General features: G+C 45.1%; 1 protein-coding gene across 6 annotated transcripts in view; it reads left to right on the top strand.

Moving 5' to 3' along the window:
- LOC106586495 (leucine-rich repeat and calponin homology domain-containing protein 1) overlaps window positions 1-22,392 on the top strand; it is a 100,328-nt gene that overhangs the window by 39,624 nt on the left and 38,312 nt on the right. For all 6 annotated transcript variants that reach the window (XM_014173867.2, XM_014173865.2, XM_014173866.2 and 3 more), the window contains exons 2-4: window positions 1,801-1,945; window positions 16,509-16,635; window positions 17,144-17,249. In XM_014173867.2, the coding sequence (XP_014029342.2) occupies window positions 1,801-1,945; window positions 16,509-16,635; window positions 17,144-17,249 (378 nt within the window). The remainder of the gene's footprint in view (window positions 1-1,800; window positions 1,946-16,508; window positions 16,636-17,143; window positions 17,250-22,392) is intronic.

Raw genomic sequence — 22,392 nt, 5'->3', positions numbered from 1 at the left:
TCATGGTGATGCTGACTCATGTTGCATAGTAGGATGGGGGTCATAGTGTTGCTGACTCATGCTGCATAGTAGGATGGGGGTCATGGTGATGCTGACTGTCATGCTGCATAGTAGGATGGGGGTCATGGTGATGCTGACTGTCATGCTGCATAGTAGGATGGGGGTCGTGGTGATGCTGACTGTCATGCTGCATAGTAGGATGGGGGTCATGGTGATGCTGACTCATGTTGCATAGTAGGATGGGGGTCATGGTGATGCTGACTGTCATGCTGCATAGTAGGATGGGGGTCATAGTGATGCTGACTCATGCTGTATAGTAGGATGGGGTGATGGTGATGCTGACTCATGCTGCATAGTAGGATGGGGGTCATGGTGATGCTGACTGTCATGCTGCATAGTAGGATGGGGGTCATGGTGATGCTGACTGTCATGCTGCATAGTAGGATGGGGGTCATAGTGATGCTGACTGTCATGCTGCATAGTAGGATGGGGGTCATGGTGATGCTGACTGTCATGCTGCATAGTAGGATGGGGGTCATAGTGATGCTGACTGTCATGCTGTATAGTAGGATGGGGGTCATGGTGATGCTGACTGTCATGCTGTATAGTAGGATGGGGGTCATGGTGATGCTGACTGTCATGCTGCATAGTAGGATGGGGGTCATGGTGATGCTGACTGTCATGCTGCATAGTAGGATGGGGGTCATAGTGTTGCTGACTCATGCTGCATAGTAGGATGGGGGTCATGGTGATGCTGACTGTCATGCTGTATAGTAGGATGGGGGTCATGGTGATGCTGACTGTCATGCTGCATAGTAGGATGGGGGTCATGGTGATGCTGACTGTCATGCTGCATAGTAGGATGGGGGTCATGGTGATGCTGACTGTCATGCTGCATAGTAGGATGGGGGTCATAGTGTTGCTGACTCATGTTGCATAGTAGGATGGGGGTCATAGTGATGCTGACTGTCATGCTGCATAGTAGGATGGGGGTCATAGTGATGCTGACTGTCATGCTGCATAGTAGGATGGGGGTCATAGTGATGCTGACTGTCATGCTGCATAGTAGGATGGGGGTCATGGTGATGCTGACTGTCATGCTGCATAGTAGGATGGGGGTCATGGTGATGCTGACTGTCATGCTGCATAGTAGGATGGGGGTCATAGTGTTGCTGACTCATGCTGCATAGTAGGATGGGGGTCATAGTGATGCTACATGATACTGACACCACTGTGGGTATTTGGTCTTTCTAAATACATAGTACATATGTGCACACACACCGTGATGTTTTTTCCAGGCCTTAGTCATTATTTCCAGTCAGTGCTACTAGTGCTAGCAGGGCTTTGAGTCACACTGAAGCTGTTTTGTTAGAGCGGAAGATCAACTATGAGTAGCCTTTTGTCTCTGAGTGTTTTTAACAGAACTTCCTTCCCCTGTGGTGTCCATAATGTAACACAGGCTTCTATATTGACTGAGTGCTTTAGGTCATCCCAGTTGAATTCACTAAATCACCTTGGAACAGTAGGCAGGAGTGGAGTGGAGCTAATCTGAACACAGTGGCTAATTGTTATTATGGCCTCAGCTGATATCAATGTTGTTATTTGCTGCTGGGAGCCAGTACAGGAATTATTGTGTTAGCCTGTAGGCTTTGGATAGCTTGGCTGAACTGGGTTGTGTGGAGGGGAGGTCCTGGGCCAGGGAGAGAGACACCTAGTGGCACTAGTATATAACTACAGGTGATATCTGTCTCTTCCCATTTTCTCTCTCTCTCTCTCTCTCTCTCTCTCTCTCTCTCTCAGACCTGTCGAGGAATCGTTTGGCGGAGGTCCCCTTAGAGGTGTGTCACCTGGTTGCCTTGGAAACGCTGAACCTCTATCACAACTGTATCAAGACCATTCCTGACACCATCATCAGCCTACAGTCACTCACCTCCTTAAACCTCAGGTAAGACTTGAACCTACAGTTAACAGGTGACTGTGTTGAGTGAGAAGCACATTTTGTTTTCAATGATTAGAAAGAAAATGTAGGCGTTTCTAAGAGTTGCTGAATATCAGTGGTTTATAAAGTTGTTTGCACAGTTATCCCTATAAAGGCGGCAGTATTGGTTCAGTGAAGAGTTAAGTATATTAGATGTCAGTTGATATTTGATAAGCAGCACAGAAGGTTGGCAGTAGTCTGATTTGGACCAGGGCTTGTTTACACTCAGGTGTTTGATCCCAACTGTTTCCCAGGACAGACACGCTTGTCAGGCTTCACGCATCACAGACGCCTCTCAATGGGCTGATGTCACCGCTTCCAACCTCCAGGCAGGACCGCAGAGCAATAGCATATCGTGTCTCTGTGTTTGTGCAATGCGCTCAGATCACATATTGGAATGGTGCACGACACTACTTGTTTCATTTTATCTCTCTCCACTCCCGCTCTATCTAGCTATCGAGAGACAGAGGGAGACATAGAGAAAGAAGGGGAGAGGGAGAGCGACAAAGAGAGAGATGGGGGAGGAAGATGGTAGAGAGAGACAGGGAGAGTGCGAAAGAGAGACCGAGCGAGATGGGGAGAAGGTCATCATATCAGTGCTAGCCTGGTTCTTTACTGCCTGCTGTACGCATCATCAACCTGCGACCGACTCGGTACTCTCTGTCTCTAATCTCTTCCTCTGTGCTCACACCACCGTGCAACTGAGGGAGATTCATTAGTCATATCTCTGACAGACACACACAGAAGAACAAACCCACACGCATTCATGTGGGGTTACGGTCATATCATTTAACCTGAGTTAATAAGTGATTCATTGAATTTAAGCTGAGTTAATAAGTGATTCATTGAATCAGTTATATAAATGCTACATCTGAAGGGGGAGGATGTAAAATACCCTCGGTGGAGGGTAGCTGATGTAGGTTAACGTGAGTCCGTGGCGTGGCGTGTGTCTGAGTATAATGTGATGTGAGCACCACAGTGACCGCACCAGGGTATGTGTTTTACACCACTAGACAGGAATGTTATCAGACGCCATGGAGACACTGGCAGATAATCTCATTTGAATTTGTGGCTTTTCATATTGCTGTCAAAACAGGAAATAGACAATGTTCTCCATGTCTGCACCAGGAACACATGAAAAGGAAGGCTTTATTTTTAGGATCGTTCTGTTCCTGGCCTGCATCATGGTTGAAAGAGGATAAAGGCTCTTTGTTGTCTAGATAGAACTTTGGCAGTTGTGGAATAAAATGTCTTATTTTGAAGTTAATGGGATGGAGGCAGTTTAGAGCTGTCAGCTGTTGTTGTCATTGAGTTTGCTGATTTTGTTTTGCTGCTTTTGTTCTCTTATTATTCAGGCAGGCAGCTTTTACTGTGACTGTTGGCCTGCTTGCTTGTTACTCTATTGTGTTAGCTTGTGCTGCTGTGCTAGCTGCAGTGCAGTGTAGTGGTTTTCAGATCGACACACTAGCCACTTGAAATATAATAGCCATAAAACATATCACATGACTCTTCATGAGGGGTTGTAAAAAGCTATGCTTAATATGAGTGTTCACAGAACAATAACATCTAACATACACCAGACAACACATTGTTTCAGGGAGGGAGGGAGGGAGTCAGGAGCCAAGGTCATGGAATGCCTTCTACCTACTATGGGCCTGCTGTGTATCTGGAGCTGAAAGGTCGTCTCCATAGCAGAGAGAAAGGCCTGCCCTCCCTGGTATATGGAAAGATTAAACACAGAGAAAGACGATAAGGAAACAGAAAAGGAGAGAGAGAGAGGTTCAATTAGGAGCGTGAGACGGATCACCAGGAAGCGTATTCAAAGCATGCGCGGACCAGCTGCTGGGTGTCTTCACTGACATGTTCACCCTCTCCCTGACCGAGTCTATAATACCGACATGTTTCAAGCCGACCACCATAGTCCCTGTGCTCAAGGAAGCTAAGGTAACCTGCCTAAATGACTACCGCCCCGTAGCACTCACGTCGGTAGCCATGAAGTGTTTTGAAAGGCTGGTCATGGCTCACATCAACAGCATCCTCCCGGATACAGATCCACAGATGTAAGAATGCTGTTCATTGACTACAGCTCAGCGTGCAACACCATAGTGCCTACGAAACTCATCACTGAGCTAAGGACCCTGGGATGGCGCCTCCCTCTGCAACTGGATCCTGGACTTCCTGACGGGCCGCCCCCAGGTGGTAAGGGTGGGCAACAACACGTCTGCCACGCTGATCCTCAACACTGGGGCCACTCAGGGGTGTGTACTTAGTCCTGTACTCCCTGTTCACCCACAACTGCGTGGTCAAACACGACTCCAACACCATCATTAAGTTTGCTGACGACCGACAGTGGTAAGCCTGATCACCGACAACGATGAGACGGCCTATAGGGAGGAGGTCAGAGAACTGGCAGTGTGGTGCCAGGACAGCAACCTCTCCCTCAATGTGAGCAAGACTTGCTGATCGTGGACTACAGGAAAGACGGCCAAACAGGCCCCCATTAACATCAACGGGGCTGTAGTGGAGCGGGTCGAGAGTTTTTCAAATTCCTTGGTGTCAACATCACCAACGTACTATCATGGTCCAGACACACCAAGACAGATGTGAAGAGGGCACGACAAAACCTTTTCCCCATCAGGAGACTGAAAAGATTTGGCATGGGTCCTCAGATCCTCAAAGTTCTACAGCTGCACCATCGTGAGCATCCTGACCGGTTACATCACCGCCTGGTATGGCAACTGCTCGGCATCTGACCGTAAGGCGCTACAGAGGGTAGTGCGAACGGTCCAGTACATCACTGGGGCCAAGCTTCCTGCCATCCAGGACCTATATACTAGGCGGTGTCAGAGGAAGGCCCATAAAATTGTAGAGACTCCAGTCACCCAAGTCATAGACTGTTTTCTCTGCTACCGCACAGCAAGCGGTACCGGAGCGCCAAGTCTAGGACCAAAAGGCTCCTTAACAGCTTCTACCCCCAAGCCATAAGACTGCTGAACAATTAATCAAATGGCCACTGGACTATTTACATTGACCCCCCCCCATTTGTTTTGTACACTGCTGCTACTCGCTGTTTATTATCTATGCATAGTCACTTCACCCCTACCTACTGTACATGTACAAATTACCTCAACTAACTTGTACCCCCGCACACTCAACTAACCCCCGCACACTCAACTAACCTGTACCCCCACACACTGACTCAGTACCGGTACCCCCTGAAGTGGGAAGTTTACATACACCTTAGCCAAATACATTTAAACTCAGTTTTTCACAATTCCTGACATTTAATCCTAGTAAGATTTCCCTGTCTTAGGTCAGTTAGGATCACCACTTTATTTTAAGAATGTGAAATGTCAGAATAATAGTAGAGAATGATTTATTTCAGCTTTTATTTCTTTCATCACATTCCCAGTGGGTCAGAAGTTTACATACACTCAATTAGTATTTGGTAGCATTGCCTTTAAATTGTTTAACTTGGGTCAAACGTTTTGCGTAGCCTTACACAAGCTTACTACAATAAGTTGGGTGAATATTGGCCTTGGTTTGTAGGTCTCCTTGCTCGCACACACTTTTTCAGTTCTGCCCACAGATTTTCTATAAGATTGAGGTCATGGCTTTGTGATGGCCACTCCAATACCTTGACTTTGTTGTCCTTAAGCCATTTTGCCACAACTTTGGAAGTATGCTTGGGGTCATTGTCCATTTGGAAGACCCATTTGCGACCAAGCTTTAACTTCCTGACTGATGTCTTGAGATGTTACTTCAATATATCCACATAATTTTCCACCCTCATGATGCCATCTATTTTGTGAAGTGCACCAGTCCCTCCTGCAGCAAAGCACCCCTACAACATGATGCTGCCACCTCCGTGCTTCACGGTTTGGATGGTGTTCTTCGGCTTGCAAGCCTCCCTCCTTTTTCCTCCAAACATAACAATGGTCATTATGGCCAAACAGTTCTATTTTTGTTTCATCAGATCAGAGGACATTTCTCCAAAAAGTACGAACTTTGTCCCCATGTGCAGTTGCAAACCGCAGTCTGGGTTTTGTATGGCGGTTTTGGAGCAGTGGCTTCTTCCTTGCTGAGCGGCTTTTCAGGTTATGTCGATATAGGACCCGTTTTACTGTAGATACTTTTGTACCTGTTTACTCCAGCATCCTCACAAGGTCCTTTGCTGTTGTTCTGGGATTGATTTGCACTTTTCACACCAGAGTACGTTAATTTCTAGGAGACAGAACGCGTCTCCTTCCTGAGCGGTATGACGGCTGCGTGGTCCCATGGTGTTTATACTTGCTAACTATTGTTTGTACAGATGAACGTGGTACCTTCAGGCGTTTGGCAATTGCTCCCAAGGATGAACCAGACTTGTTGAGGTCTACACATTTTTTTCTGAGATCTTGGCTGATTTCTTTTGATTTTCCCATGATGTCAAGCAAAGAGGCACTGAGTTTGAAGGTAGGCCTTGAAATACATCCACATGTACACCTCCAATTAACTCAAATGATGTCAATTAGCCTATCAGAAGCTTCTAAAGCCATGACTTCATTTTCTGGAATTTTCCAAGCTGTTTAAAGGCACAGTCAACTTAGTGTATGTAAACTTCTGACCCACTGGAATTGTGATACAGTGAATTCTAAGTGAAATAATCTGTCTGTAAACAATTGTAGGAAAAATGAATTGTGTCATGCACAAAGTAGATGTCCTAACCGACTTACAGTTAACAAACTATAGTTTTGGCATGTAAACCTCTGACTTCAACTGTATATAGGCTTGTTATTGTTATTTTGTGTTACTTTTTATTCTTTTTTACTTTAATTTATTTGGTAAATATTTTCTTAACTCTTGAACTGCACTGTTAAAAAGGGCTTGTAAATAAGCATTTCACGGTAAGGTCTAAAGTTGTTGTATTCAGCGCATGTGACAAATAAAGTTTGATTTGAGAGTGCGTGTCAGTAAGGAGAGGGGGAGAGAGGTTCAATAAGGAGAGGGCGAAAGAGCAGGGTCTATAAGGAGAGGGAGAGCGAGAGAGGGTCTATATGGAGAGGGAGAAAGTGGATCTATTTGGAGAGAGAGATTTAATAAGGAGAGGGGGAGGGAGTGAGGGTCAATACGGAGGGAGTGAGGGTCAATACGGAGGGAGTGAGGGTCAATACGGAGGGAGTGAGGGTCAATACGGAGGGAGTGAGGGTCAATACGGAGGGAGTGAGGGTCAATACGTGGAGAGAGCGAGGGAGGGGGTCAATACGTGGAGAGAGCGAGGGAGGGGGTCAATACGTGGAGAGAGCGAGGGAGGGGGTCAATACGTGGAGAGAGCGAGGGAGGGGTCAATACGTGGAGAGAGCGAGGGAGGGGTCAATACGTGGAGAGAGCGAGGAGGGGGTCAATACGGGAGAGAGCGAGGAGGGGGTCAATACGTGGAGAGAGCGAGGGAGGGGGTCAATACGGGAGAGAGCGAGGAGGGGGGTCAATACGTGGAGAGAGCGAGGAGGGGGTCAATACGTGGAGAGAGCGAGGGAGGGGTCAATACGTGGAGAGAGCGAGGAGGGGGTCAATACGGGGAGAGCGAGGGAGGGGTCAATACGGAGAGGGGGGGGTCAATACGGAGAGGGGGGGGGTCAATACGGAGAGGGGGGGTCAATATGGAGAGGGGGGGTCAATACGGAGAGGGGGAGGGGGTCAATAGGGAGAGTGGTAGGGGGTCAATAGGGGTAGGGGGGTCAATAAGGAGACGGTCAATAAGGAGAAGGAGGGGGTCAATAAGCAGCGGGAGAGGGTCAATAAGGAGAGGGAGAGGGGGTCAATAAGGAGAGGGGGTCAATAAGGAGAGGGAGAGCGAGAGGGGGTCAATAAGGAGAGGGAGAGCGAGAGGGGGTCAATAAGGAGAGGGAGAGCGAGAGGGGGTCAATAAGGAGAGGGAGAGCGAGAGGGGGTCAATAAGGAGAGGGAGAGGAGAGGGGGTCAATAGGAGAGGGGTCAATAAGGAGAGGGGGTCAATAAGGAGAGGGGGTCAATAAGGAGAGGGTGAGGGGTCAGTAAAGGAGAGGGAGAGGGTCAATAAGGAGAGCGAGGGTCAATAAGGAGAGCGAGGGTCAATAAGGAGAGCGAGGGTCAATAAGGAGAGCGAGGGTCAATAAGGAGAGCGAGGGTCAATAAGGAGAGCGAGGGTCAATAAGGAGAGGGAGGGTCAATAAGGAGAGGGAGGGTCAATAAGGAGAGCGAGGGTCAATAAGGAGAGGGAGGGTCAATAAGGAGAGGGAGGGTCAATAAGGAGAGGGAGGGTCAATAAGGAGAGGGAGGGTCAATAAGGAGAGGGAGGGTCAATAAGGAGACGGAGGGTCAATAAGGAGACGGAGGGTCAATAAGGAGAGGGAGGGTCAATAAGGAGAGGGAGGGTCAATAAGGAGAGGGAGGGTCAATAAGAGGGTCAATAAGGAGAGGGAGGGTCAATAAGGAGAGGGAGGGTCAATAAGGAGAGGGAGGGTCAATAAGGAGAGGGAGGGTCAATAAGGAGAGGGAGGGTCAATAAGGAGAGGGAGGGTCAATAAGGAGAGGGAGGGTCAATAAGGAGAGGGAGGGTCAATAAGGAGAGGGAGGGTCAATAAGGAGAGGGAGGGTCAATAAGGAGAGGGAGGGTCAATAAGGAGAGGGAGGGTCAATAAGGAGAGGGAGGGTCAATAAGGAGAGGGAGGGTCAATAAGGAGAGGGAGGGTCAATAAGGAGAGGGAGGGTCAATAAGGAGAGGGAGGGTCAATAAGGAGAGGGAGGGTCAATAAGGAGAGCGAGGGTCAATAAGGAGAGCGAGGGTCAATAAGGAGAGGGAGGGTCAATAAGGAGAGGGAGGGTCAATAAGGAGAGGGAGGGTCAATAAGGAGAGGGAGGGTCAATAAGGAGAGCGAGGGTCAATAAGGAGAGGGAGGGTCAATAAGGAGAGGGAGGGTCAATAAGGAGAGGGAGGGTCAATAAGGAGAGGGAGGGTCAATAAGGAGAGCGAGGGTCAATAAGGAGAGGGAGGGTCAATAAGGAGAGGGAGGGTCAATAAGGAGAGCGAGGGTCAATAAGGAGAGCGAGGGTCAATAAGGAGAGCGAGGGTCAATAAGGAGAGGGAGGGTCAATAAGGAGAGCGAGGGTCAATAAGGAGAGCGAGGGTCAATAAGGAGAGCGAGGGTCAATAAGGAGAGGGAGGGTCAATAAGGAGAGGGAGGGTCAATAAGGAGAGGGAGGGTCAATAAGGAGAGGGAGGGTCAATAAGGAGAGGGAGGGTCAATAAGGAGAGGGAGGGTCAATAAGGAGAGGGAGGGTCAATAAGGAGAGGGAGGGTCAATAAGGAGAGGGAGGGTCAATAAGAGGGTCAATAAGGAGAGGGAGGGTCAATAAGGAGAGGGAGGGTCAATAAGGAGAGGGAGGGTCAATAAGGAGAGGGAGGGTCAATAAGGAGAGGGAGGGTCAATAAGAGGGTCAATAAGGAGAGGGAGGGTCAATAAGGAGAGCGAGGGTCAATAAGGAGAGCGAGGGTCAATAAGGAGAGGGAGGGTCAATAAGGAGACGGAGGGTCAATAAGAGGGTCAATAAGGAGAGGGAGGGTCAATAAGGAGAGGGAGGGTCAATAAGGAGAGGGAGAGCGAGGGAGAGAGTATATAAGCGGTGCAGTTTTTGTATAATTATTTGTCTTATTTTGTGGTCCACGCTGATTGCTCCTCTCTTGGCCTGTATGTTTATGTTACTGCTCCACTGGGGATTCCATTCTGCATACACAGGTAGCTGGAATTATTGGATGGGCGGTTGTTAGAATTTTTCTTTCAGACAGTCACCATGTTATGTCTATACCTTCTCCCTCATCATATGGAGTGGATCAATAGAGAGTGGATCAATAGAGAGTGGATCCCAGAGAGGAACTCATGCCGTCTCTCATCTCTTGGGTCGGAGACAGAGACCGTGTTTGACATCTCTGGCTCCGTGGCGCTTCTGGACTGCACAGTGATACGGCTCGATCTGATGCAACGCACGCATGCAGGCACGCACGCTCACACATACATGCAGAAAACACCGCTGAGTGGTGTGAAAGCATTCCGTTTTCTAAAATGTTCCCATACTGTAAGTCCTCACCACTCTCAATGTTCTCCAGCACAAAATAACCAGTAACTCAGGGAAGTGTAATCAAAGTCTTTGCACACACTCCAGAACAAGAGGCTTTCCTGTCTGTGTGCATGTGTGTGTACCAATGGGTCATTTCCAGGATATTATTTTGCCTTTTGTTGTTGTTGTGGAGAGCTTGTTTTCTCTGGGTCATCTGTAATCAGCTCTGCTCATGCTGGCAGCCTCTCTACCAACCTCTTTGTCTGTTAAATATCTCTAAATGATCTCTGTTAAAGGCTCTGTTCCAGTCTCTCTGTCTGTCTACATATTAAGGCCTCTCACTTGCTCTGCCACAGACATCCTGCTGCGTGCTGGCTAACTGCAGCTGTAAGCCGGAGACAACCCCAGAAGTCTGTTTTTATGAGGTTCAAACTGTTTTGGAAGAGTTCTGATCTGTTTTGGAAAGGCTTTGGATTGTTTTCGAGCATTTTGTTTAACTGTTCATGTAAACCAGGGAGGAACACCAACATCCTGTTTTTATGAGGGGTTTTGAGCTGTCGTGCTGGACTGAACTGAACTAGATTGGAACTGTGTGTTTTATGTTTTGCACAAGTACGAAAGTGTTTATGGGAAAGCTAATGAGTAGTTTTGTACAGTAGTGTTGCACGGTATACTGAAACTGCTGTACTTTTTTCGATGCTAGAACATGAAAAACGTTTCAGTACTAGAATTTCTGTTATTTTCGGTACTTCCCTCAAATTCTTATTTATAATGACGGCCTACCCAGGCTAAAACCTAACCCGGACGACGCTGGGCCAATTGTGCGCCGCCCTGTGGGACTCCCAATCACGGCCGGTTGTGATACGGCCTGGAATCAAACAAGGGTCTGTAGTGACTAGGGTTGCACATTTTGGGGAATATTCAGAGGTGGAAACTTTCTGTGGGAATTAACAGGAATATATGGGAAATAATGGAAATATATGCAAATTAATATTAATACCATTTACATGTAGATGTTTTTTGCATTGGATATATTTACCATATCATATGGAGACAAACATAAACCTTTTACCTGATCATAGACAAATTGCAAATTATTAAATCTTTCCAATAGAAAAAAACGATTTAGTTATGAATTGAACTTTAATTAAATGAGTTGACTCTTCACATGGGATGATTTCACTGAACAACAAAAGAAAGGGAATATTGAATGATCCCCAATAATCCATCGCATCTTCCAAAAACGTTTTCTGTAAAATGATAGTCTAGAAACTAAAGCTTTGGTTGTCTTCCTCTCAGGCTTCCATTTGTTCTCCCTGGACCTCCTCAATGTCCATCTCTTGAACATCAGACTCTGAGGCCTCATCTTCACTGTCACTTTCCAACCTTGTTGAGGATGGCTCGTTGTCAGGCTCAAAAATCCTAGAATTTGCCTGGATGGCCACCAATTTTTTCAACCATTGTATTGGTCAGCCTGTTGCGTGCTTTGGTGTGTGTGTTCCCAAACAAGGACCAGTTGCGCTCTGAGGCGGCTGATGTTGGTGAGATTTGGAGGATGATGGAGGCAACAGGGGAAAGAGTCTCAGATCCACAAAGTCCCATCCACCAGGTGGCTGATGAGATATGTTGGTACGACTGCCATATTGCATCTCCATCCCAAAGCCCTTGCTTGGAAGTGTACTTCACCAGACTGCCAAGAACCTTGCCCTCATCCAGGCCAAGGTGGCGAGATATGGTAGTGATGACACCATAAGGCCTTGTTGAGCTCTGCACCAGACAGGATGCTCTTGCCAGCATACTTGGTGTCCAACATGTACGCTGCGGCGTGTATGGGCTTCAGGCAGAAGTCTTCATGCTTTTTGATGTATTTCAGAACTGCAGTTTCCTCTGCTTGGAGCACCAGTGAAGTGGGCAGGGCAGTATGGATTTCTTCTCTTACATCTGCAAGCAGAGTCTGAACATCAGACAGAATGACATTGTCTCCTTCAATCCGTGCAATGGCTACTGCTATAGGTTATAGAGTTACCACTCTCTCCCAAAAATACATCCAGGATGATCCTCTTGATGAGGCTGTCCATATCAGCAGACTGTGTTATGGCCATTCCTTGGAGAGACTCCTTCCCCTCCAGGAGACTGTCAAACATGTTGCTGGGCAGCTTCAATGTGATGCTCTTATTCTTCTCACTTTGCTTGGTGAGGTAGATTGCTGCTATAACTTGATGGCCCTTCACATACCTAACCATTTCCTTGGCTCTCTTGTAGAGTGTATCCATTGTCTTCAGTGCCATGATGTCCTTGAGGAGCAGAATCAGTGTATGAGCAGCACAGCCAATGGGTGTGACGTGAGGGTAGGACTCCTCCACTTTAGACCAAGCAGCCTTCATGTTTGCAGCATTGTCTCTCACCAGTGCAAATACGTTCTGTGGTCCAAGGTCATTGATGACTGCCTTCAGCTCATCTGCAATGTAGAGACCGGTGTGTCTGTTGTCCCTTGTGTCTGTGCTCTTGTAGAATACTGGTTGAGGGCTGGAGATGATTTAGTTAATTATGCTGGGCGAAGAACATTCAGAAATCTCTTCCAATACACATTGCCTGTGAGCATCAGAGGTGAACCAGTTGCGTACACAGCTCGAGCAAGACATTCATTAGCATTTCTTTGACTACGTCCCTCCATTGAGTCAAAAAAACGTCTGATTCCAGGAGGACCATGAGCTGTTGCTATCGATAAGGTGTCTGATTCATCATTTTCACCTCGAATAGAAGTAGAGGGACTTTTGTCAGAGGTTGCTTGTTGTAAGTAAACATTAGTAAAAAAAAAAATATAATACAATTCCATGTACAGATCAATAGTTAAGCAGTTAGATTAAACAACTCCTTTGTAAGATAAATGTTTTAAAATAAAACATGTATGGAAACAGGTGAATTAACACTCCTCAGTTAGCAGGCTCAAGCAAGCTAAAACCCACATGGTAGAAAAAACTAACTAGCAGAAATTGTTAACAATTTAGAAATTATTTAAGCACACTGCTGTATGCTACTATTTACTAGTTAACAAAAAATAATGTATGTCATATAAAATATATTCATCCCATTCTCAGACAGTGTAGTAGTGTGGGCTCAATAGCATCTCATTAGTGTGTAAGAGCTTGAGAATCAGCTGTACATGTGATGGAAGAGTGCACTGTGCATGCAGAGGGTTGCAATTCAATTGAATTGGGGCTAGTTTAACCAAAATATGCCACAAGACCTAGAATTGCCTTATGTGTATCCCACAAAAAAAGGTTCACTGTTATAAGCTCACTTATTTGATGAATTTAAGCAGAATTCCCCATATTCCCGAACTTAACTTCCCGTGGAAAATTTACCGGAAAGTTTCCTTCCCTTTCCAACCCTAGTAGTGACTCCTCTAGCACTGAGATGCAGTGCCTTAGACTGCTGCGCCACTGGGGATCCCCAGTTGGATTGGTAAAAACAAGAGTCAAATTGATTGTAGAATTGATTCATTAATGCAACATGGATGTTGACGTAAAACATTTCTTCTAATGATATTGAACTCATAAGATGCCCCACGATTTAACAGAGCAGTTTCTGTCTGGATCACGTGTCATTCTGTGACTGGCTAATATGCTTTATTTTTTTGCTGTGTTATTGTTTTGGTATTATTTATCGTGATACTATACCTTGTACCTAACCATTTCTGGTATCATGAAAACAGTACAGCACATTACACACAAGCAATCACACACACTGAGCCATCTACATGTACTGTTAATATGAATATGTCAGGGATGAGCAACTTTGATGGGGTGGGAGCCACAAACTCCTCATGAGTGGCTGCAGTGGCTCGTGGGTCTGTGTACCCACATCCAGACCCCCCCCCCACCTTAAACATTAAAGTTAAACATTTTAGCGGGCCCCCCTTGTGACAGCGAAGACAAAATACGTTTTGCAGCTAATATCCTGCTATTCTACAAATGTTGCAATAGGGTGGATGTTTGCAGTTTTTATGTTGATAACTGGTTATCAATTAATTCGACCATGCTTACTACACGTCTTGATACATAGTCTAGCGGCTAACTTAATGTTTTTCTGACAAATTTCAAAATTGCACCTTGTGTTTTCTGTTATTCTAACTCTCAACAGTAGGTTGAAACCCCAACTGAGTCCCCCCCCCAAAAAAAAGCAACAGAATTGGTCCGCGGGCATACAAAAGGGGGGCCACCAGTTGCCCATCCCTGGAATATGGCATTACATTCTTAGAATGCAGATAGTGTGCTTTGCCTTTACCCTCTTAATCTTCATTGGTTTAAAATGATTCAAAAAGCTTTTGTTTACATAAGAAAATAAACGAGGTCTGTCTCCTGTTGGGTATAACCATGTACAGCGAATTCGAAAATGATTGACACCCCATAACTTTATCCACATTTTGTTCCGATAAAGCCTTATTCTAAAATGGATGAAATAAATAGAAAATCCAAATTTAATCAACACACAATACCCCATAATGACATAGCAAAAACTTGTTTTTTTAGATTTTTTTGCAAACGTATTACAAATAAAATACAAATATTTTTACATAAGTATTCAGATCCTTTGCTATGAGACTCGGAATTGAGCTCAGGTGCATCCTGTTTCCATTGATCATCCTTGATGTTTCTACAACTTGATTGGAGTCCACCTGTGGTAAACTCATTTATTTGGACATGATTTAAAAAAGCACGCACCTGTCTATATAAAGGTCCCACAGTTGACTGTGCATGTCAGTGCAAAAACCAAGCCACGAGGTCAGAAGAATTGTCCGTAGAGCTCTGAGACAAGATTGTATCGGCACAGATTTGGGTAAGGGTACCAAAACCTTTCTGCAGCATTGAAGGTACCCAAGAACACAGTGGGCTCAATCATTCTTAAATGGAAGAAGTTTGGAACCATCAAGACTCTTCCTAATGCTGGCCGCCCGGCCAAACTGAGCAATCAGGGTAGAAGGGCCTTGGTCAGGGAGGTGACCAAGAACCTGATGGTCACTCTGACGGAGCTCCAGAGTTCCTCTGTGGAGATGGGAGAACCTTCCAGAAAGACAACCATCTCTGCAGCACTCTACTAATTAGGCCTTTATGGTAGAGTGGCCAGACAGAAGCCACTCTTCAGTAAAAGGCACATGACAGCCTGCTTGGAGTTTGCCTAAAGTCACCTAAAGGACTCTGACCATGAGAAACAAGGTTCACTAGTCTGATGAAACCAAGATTGAACTATTTAGCCTGAATGCCACGTGTCACGTCTGGAGGAAACCTGGCACCATCCCTACGGTGAAACATGGTGGTGGCAGCATCATGCTGTGGGGGATGTTTTTCAGCATCAGGGACTGGGAGAATTGTCAGGATTGAGGGAAAGATTAGCAGAGCAAAGTACAGAGATCCTTAATGAAAACCTGCTCCAGAGTTCTCAGGACCTCAGACTGGGGCGAAGGTTCACCTCCCAACAGGACAACGACTCTAAGCACACAGCCAAGACAATGCATGAGTGGCTTCGGGACAAGTCTCTGGATGTCCTTGAGTGGCCCAGCCAGATCCCGGACTTGAACCCGACCGAACTTCTCTGGAGAGACCTGGAGAGGGTTTTATAAATAAGCATCAACCAGTGGGTCTTGTGACGGGTATACAGAGAACCAGTTTACAGAGGAGTATAGAGTGCAGTGATGTGTCTTATAAGGAGCATGGTGGCAAATCTGATGGCCGAATGTTAAAGAACATCTAGCCGCTCAAGAGCACCCTTACCTGCCGATGTATAAATTGTCTCCGTAATCTAGCATGGGTAGGATGGTCATCTGAATCAGGATCATAACCAAGAAGACTCGAGGCTGTAATCGCTGTCAAAGGTACTTCAACAAAGTACTGAGTAAAGGGTCTGAATACTTATGTAAATGTGATATTTCATTGTTTTATTTTTAATGCATTTGCAAAAATGTCCAAAAACCTGTTTTTGCGTTGTCATGGGATATTTTGTGTAGATTGATGAGGGGGGGGGAACAATTGAATCAATTTTACAATAAGGCTGTAAAGTAACAATGTGGGGGAAAAAAATCTCGATTTCTGAATACTTTCCGTATGCACTTCCTGATTCTACCAGTGAAATGAAAATGTGCTGGTTCTAGCTTGTGGTTTGGATAATTGTGATGTTTATGATAAAAACGTAATGTTGTTAATATAGTAATGAGTATAGGCCATGGCAGAGCCAGGATGATATTCCCCTTTAAGGAAATGGGTTCAGTTGGTATGGGGTCATATTCATGCATATTAGAGTACATGACACAAGGTCCATCACACATTTTTATTGAAGTTTCCATCCAAGTGGATCGTCGTCAGGTCTAGATTGTAGACACTCTGGACATCCTATGTATCACTCTTTGATCTGCATCTCTCTGCTGGTGTGTAATATAATACCTCTGTGTTTGTGTTCACAGTCGGAACCAGCTGTGTGCTCTGCCAGCCTCCCTGTGTGGGTTACCCCTACGAGTCCTCATTGCCAGCAACAACAAGCTGGTGTGTATACCTGAGGCCATCGGACAGCTCAGGAACCTCATGGAGCTGGTAAGAGATGATCTTTCTTTCGCTCTTTCTTTCTCTCTCTCTTGTGTGTGTGCCAGTCTCTGACTCAGCTCTTAGTTTCCTGTGTGAGCTCCTAGCCAGGCCTTATGTAACTGTTCTGTTCTCCACTGAGGGGTGAAATTAATGGAACCGGCCCTCATGCAGCTAGAGCAGGGAAGGAGAGGAGAGACATTGTCTGACTCCATGTGAGGAGACAGGGAAGAACAGTGGGATAGGGAGCATTTAATATGGACGTGTTATGAGCCATACAAACCCCTAGTCCTTACCATAGCTCTTGTACACAAGGGGCGACTAACTTTCCTCCTGGAGAGTTACTGGGTGAGCAGACCAGCCCTTCTCTAACACACCTGATTGTCTTATCTGCAGTTCATCAGGACCATGATTAGATGAATCAGGTGTGTTTGAGCAGGGCTGGAACAAAATCCTGCACACCCACCAGTAAAGCGTTAGTGCGTGTGTGAGTTAACTCAGTGTGTTGTGCCCCCTACAGGATGTGAGCTGTAATGAGATCACTGCTCTGCCCCGTCACATCGGCCGACTCAAGGCCCTCCGAGAACTCAACGTCCGCAGGAACCTGCTCTGTGTCCTACCTGAAGGTGAGTTTAGAGCCATTAAACCATATTACCTGCCATGTCTTTCCTGTAAGTGAGTTTTGATACCTAAGGAAGTGTTTTCCAGATGGGTCACGAAGAGACTCGGATGTTTTGTCGCAGCTGAGTCATGTCTGGGTTGTGTTTGGAAACAATCGTTTGTTTATTTAGCTGAATCACAGAATATTTAGGGAACCAGTTACCTAAAGAGGAATTCTGTTAGTTTCCACAGATTGTAATTCAAAAACAATGAGAATAGAAAGGTTCAGGACTTTTGTAAAGCAACACAGTTGAAAAATATATGGCAAATCGAAATCATACTGGATGGACATCAGAAATAGACGGGAGAGGTTGACGTTAGAGGAAGGACAAGACAAAAAACAAACAAAATATAACAATTGTAATATAGATTGTGTCCTTAAAATGTATATAGTGTGTGTATAAGCTGGAAGTAGAAGCCTAAGTGTTGTTCATTAGTTTACTTCAATTAGGGGAGGGGTGGTAGGGTTAGCGGAAAATAATAATAAAGCGAAATATATTTTTCAAATATATCTGTGTGGATATATACAGTACCAGTCAAATGTCTGGACACACCCACTCTAGAGGTAGTTTTGAGTTGAGAACCGCCACGGGATTTACGGTCTTGGAATTGGAGGTTACAGTTAGGGCATCCCGCGGGACCTGCGTGTCCCGACAGAGATAATCGTGGCGCTATCTGCATTTTTCATGCTGCGGGCGGCGGGAGCAGTCAGACAGATGACTTTGCGATTAAAATATTTTTGTTGTCCCGCAGATTATTATACAACTGTCATTTTTCTGCTTTGTATGCGTCAGCCTGAGCCTAACTATTGTATTAAAACACATACTTCATTATTCACACACAGAATTTGCTGCTTTAACTTCAGTAGCCCACCTTTCCTCTCCTAGTATGTGTGGTCTCATTAAAAAATAGTACACTGCCTACATAGGCGGAGAATCGCGTGGCAGTTAACATAAATATGATTGTAATTTACTACAGTGTGTAAATAAATATTGATAATGAAAAGAAGTGGAGGCTGCTCAACCAACATGAGTCGAGGTGCAATCAGAAACTGTCATAATTTAAAAGGAAAAGACACAACGCACTCATAGGTTTGGCTGCTATGGTGAGCGAGCATTGTGCCTTTTCATTTTCAATACGTATTGATTACTCATGTATTTGTCTCTGCTGGAAAATCGTCCTCCTAAAAAGGTAGGCTATATCCTATATGCAAAAGTAGCAATTGTAGCTGTCATCATTCTTGCTGCTCCAAGTTCAGTAGCCAGACATTAGAGATCAGGTGTGTTGGTCTCAATTAAATAAAGTAGGCTATAGCCTATGCAGGTGTAGTTGCACTACATGACCAAAAGTATGTGGACACCTGCTTGTCAAATTTCAAAATCATGGACATTAATATGGAGATGGTCCCCACTTTGCTGCTATAACAGCCTCCACTCTTCTGGGAAGGCTTTCCTCTAGATGTTGGAACATTGCTGCTGGGACTTGCTTCCATTCATCCGCGAGCATTCAGGCCCGCAGTTGGGGTTCCAATTCATCCCAAAGGTGTTTTTCCATCAATCTACACACAATACCCCATAATGACAAAGCAAAAACAGGTTTAGATTTTTTTGATCATTTATAAAAAAGAAAAAACTGATATCACATTTACATAAAGTATTCAGACCTTTTACTCTGTACTTTGTTGAAGCACCTTTGACAGTGATTACAGCATTGAGTCTTCTTGTGTATGATGCTACATGCTTGGCACACCTGTATTTGGGGAGTTTCTCCCATTCTTCTCTGCAGATCCTCTCAAGTTCGGTCAGGTTGGATGGGGAGCGTCGCTGGACACCTATTTTCAGGTCTCTCCAGAGGTCTCCAGAGGTCTCTCGGATTCAAGTCTGGGCTGTGGCTGGGCCACTCAAGGACATTCAGAGACCTGTTCCGAAGCCACTCCTGCTTTGTCTTGGCTGTGTGCTTAGGGTCGTTGTACTGTTGGAAGGTGAACCTTTGCCCCAGTCTGAGGTTGTGAGCGCTCTGGAGCAAGTTTGCTCCGGGTCTGAAAACTTAAGTAAATATGGTATTTAAAAAAAAAAAATTATACGTTTGTAAATATTAAAAATAAAACAGTTTTTACTTTGTTATTCTGGGTTATTGTGTTTAAGATTAATTAAAATTGTAATGTATTTAATCAATTTTAGAATAAGGCTAAAATGTGGGAAAAGGCAGGGGTCTGAATACTTTCCGAATACACTGTACATCTTTATTTTCAGTTCGTCATAATTCTGCCTTGCTAGAGCTGCCCCGGTAAACTAAGTGCTGTTATTGTGACGTGGCAACGTCTAGCAGCAACATTGGCTCAGCCGCGAAGTGGTAGGCCACACAAGCTCACAGAACGGGACCGCCGAATGCTGAAGCGCGTAAAAATCGTCTGTCCTTGGTTTTAACACTCAATACCGATTTCCAAACTGCCTCTGGAAGCAACGTCAGCACAAGAACTGTTCGTCAAGAGCTTCATTAAAGGGGTTTCCATGGCCGAGCAGCCGCACACAAGCCTAAGATCACCATGCGCAATGCCAAGCATCGGCTGGAGTGGTATAAAGCTCGCCGCCATTGGACTCTGGAGCAGTGGAAACGTGTTCTCTGGAGTGATGAATCACGCGTCGCCATCTGGCAGTCCAACGGACAAATCTGAGTTTGGCGGATGCCAGGACAACGCTACCTGCCCCAATGCATAGTGTCGACATTAGAGTTTGGTGGAAGAGGAATAATGGTCTGGGACTGTTTTTCATGGTTCGGGCTAGACCCCTTAGTTCCAGTGAAGGGAAATCTTAACTGCATGCAGTGCCTTCGGAAAGTATTAAGATCCCTTGACTTTTTCCACATGTTGTTACTTTACAGCCCTATTCTACATTTGATTTTTTTTTTATCCTATTAAAAAATTAAAACTACCATATTTACATACGTATTCAGCCCCTTTGCTATGAGACTCGAAATTGAGCTCAGGTGGATCCTGTTTCCATTGATCATCCTTGATATGCTGTTACAACTTGATTGGAGTCCACCTGTGGTAAATTCTATTGATGGGAAATTATTTTGAAACACGCACACCTGTCTATATAAGGTCCCACAGTTGACAGTGCAATTCAGAGGCAAAACCAAGCCAAGAGGTCAAGGAATTGTCTGTAGAGATCCGAGACAGGATTGTGTCGAGGCACAGATCTGGGGAACGGTACCAAAACATTTCTGCAGCATTGAAGGTCCCCAAGAACACAGTGGCCTCATCATTCTTAAATGGAAGATGTTGGGAACCACCAAGACTCTTCCTAGAGCTGGCCACCCAGCCAAACTGAGCAATCGGGGGGGAAGGACCTTGGTCGGGGGAGTGACCAAGAACCTGATGGTCACTGACAGAGCTCTAGAGTTCCTCTGTGGAGATGGGAAAACCTTCCAGAAGGACAATCATCTCTGCAGCACCCCACCAATCAGGCCTTTATGGTAGAGTGGCCAGACGGAAGCCACTCTTCAGTAAAACGCACATGACAGCCCACTTGGAGTTTGCCAAAAGTCACCTAAAGACTCTATGAGAAACAAGATTGTCTGTTCTGATGAAACCAAGATTGAACTATTTGGCCTGAATGCCAAGCATCACGTCTGGAGGAAACCTGGCACCATCCCTAATCAGGTCAAAACAAATTTTATTGGTCACATACACATGGTTAGCAGATGTTAATGCAAGTGTAGTGAAATGCTTGTTCTTCTAGTTCTGACTAGAGGTCGGCCGATTATGATTTTTCACCGCCAATACCGATTATTGGAGGACCAAAAAAAGCCGATAGCGATTAATCGGCCGATTTTTGTTATTTATTTGTAATAATGACAATTACAACAATACTGAATGAACACTTTTTTTTAATATAATACATAAATATAATCAATTTAGCCTCAAATAAATAATGAAACATGTTTAATTTGGTTTAAATAATGCAAAAACAAAGTGTTGGAGAAGAAAGTAAAAGTGCAATATGTGCCATGTAAGAAAGCTAACGTTTAAGTGCCTTGCTCAGAACATGAGAACATATGAAAGCTGGTGGTTCCTTTTAACATGAGTCTTCAATATTCCCAGGCAAGAATTTTTAGGTTGTAGTTATTATAGGAATTATAGGACTATTTCTCTCTATACGATTTGTATTTCATATACCTTTGACTATTGGATGTTCTTATAAGCACTTTAGTATTGCCAGTGTAACAGTATAGCTTCCGTCCCTCTCCTCGCTCCTACCTGGGCTCGAACCAGGAACACATCGACAACAGCCACCCTCGAAGCAGCGTTACCCATGCAGAGCAAGGGGAACAACTACTCCAAGTCTCAGAGCGAGTGACGTTTGAAACGCTATTAGCGCACCCTGCTAACTAGCTAGCCATTTCACATCGGTTACACCAGCCTAATCTTGGGAGTTGACAGGCTTGAAGTCATAAACAGCGCAATGCATTGCGAAGAGCTGCTGGCAAAACGCACGAAAGTGCTGTTTGAATGAGTGCTTACGAGCCTGCTGGTGCCTACCACCGCTCAGACTGCTCTATCAAATCAGACTTAATTATAATATAATAAACACACAGAAATACGAGCCTTAGGTCATTAATATGGTCGAATCCGGAAACTATCTGAAAACAAAACGTTTTTGTCTTTCAGTGAAATACGAAACCGTTCCGTATATTATCTAACGGGTGGCATCCCTAAGTCTAAATATTTCTGTTACATTGCACAACCTTCAATGGTATGTCATAATTACGTAAAATTCTGGCAAATTTGTTCGCAACGAGCCAGGCAATGAACGCAAGAGCAGTGACACAGTTTCATGTTAGCAGGCAATATTAACTAAATATGCAGGTTTAAAAATATATACTTGTGTATTGATTTTAAAGAAAAGCATTGATGTTTATGGTTAGGTACATTGGTGCAACGACAGTGTTTTTTTCGCAAATGCGCTTGTTACATCATCACCCGTTTGTCGAAGTAGGCTGTGATTCGATGAGAAATTAACAGGCACCGCATCGATTATATGCAACGTAGGACTCGTTAGATAAACTAGTAATATCATCAACCGTGTGTAGTTAATTGGTGATTAT

Source organism: Salmo salar, chromosome ssa25 (genome assembly GCF_905237065.1).
Source record: "Salmo salar chromosome ssa25, Ssal_v3.1, whole genome shotgun sequence".
Lineage (NCBI taxonomy): Eukaryota > Metazoa > Chordata > Actinopteri > Salmoniformes > Salmonidae > Salmo > Salmo salar.
Note: the sequence above shows the minus strand (reverse complement) of the source record. Positions and strands in the feature narration are given on the sequence as shown.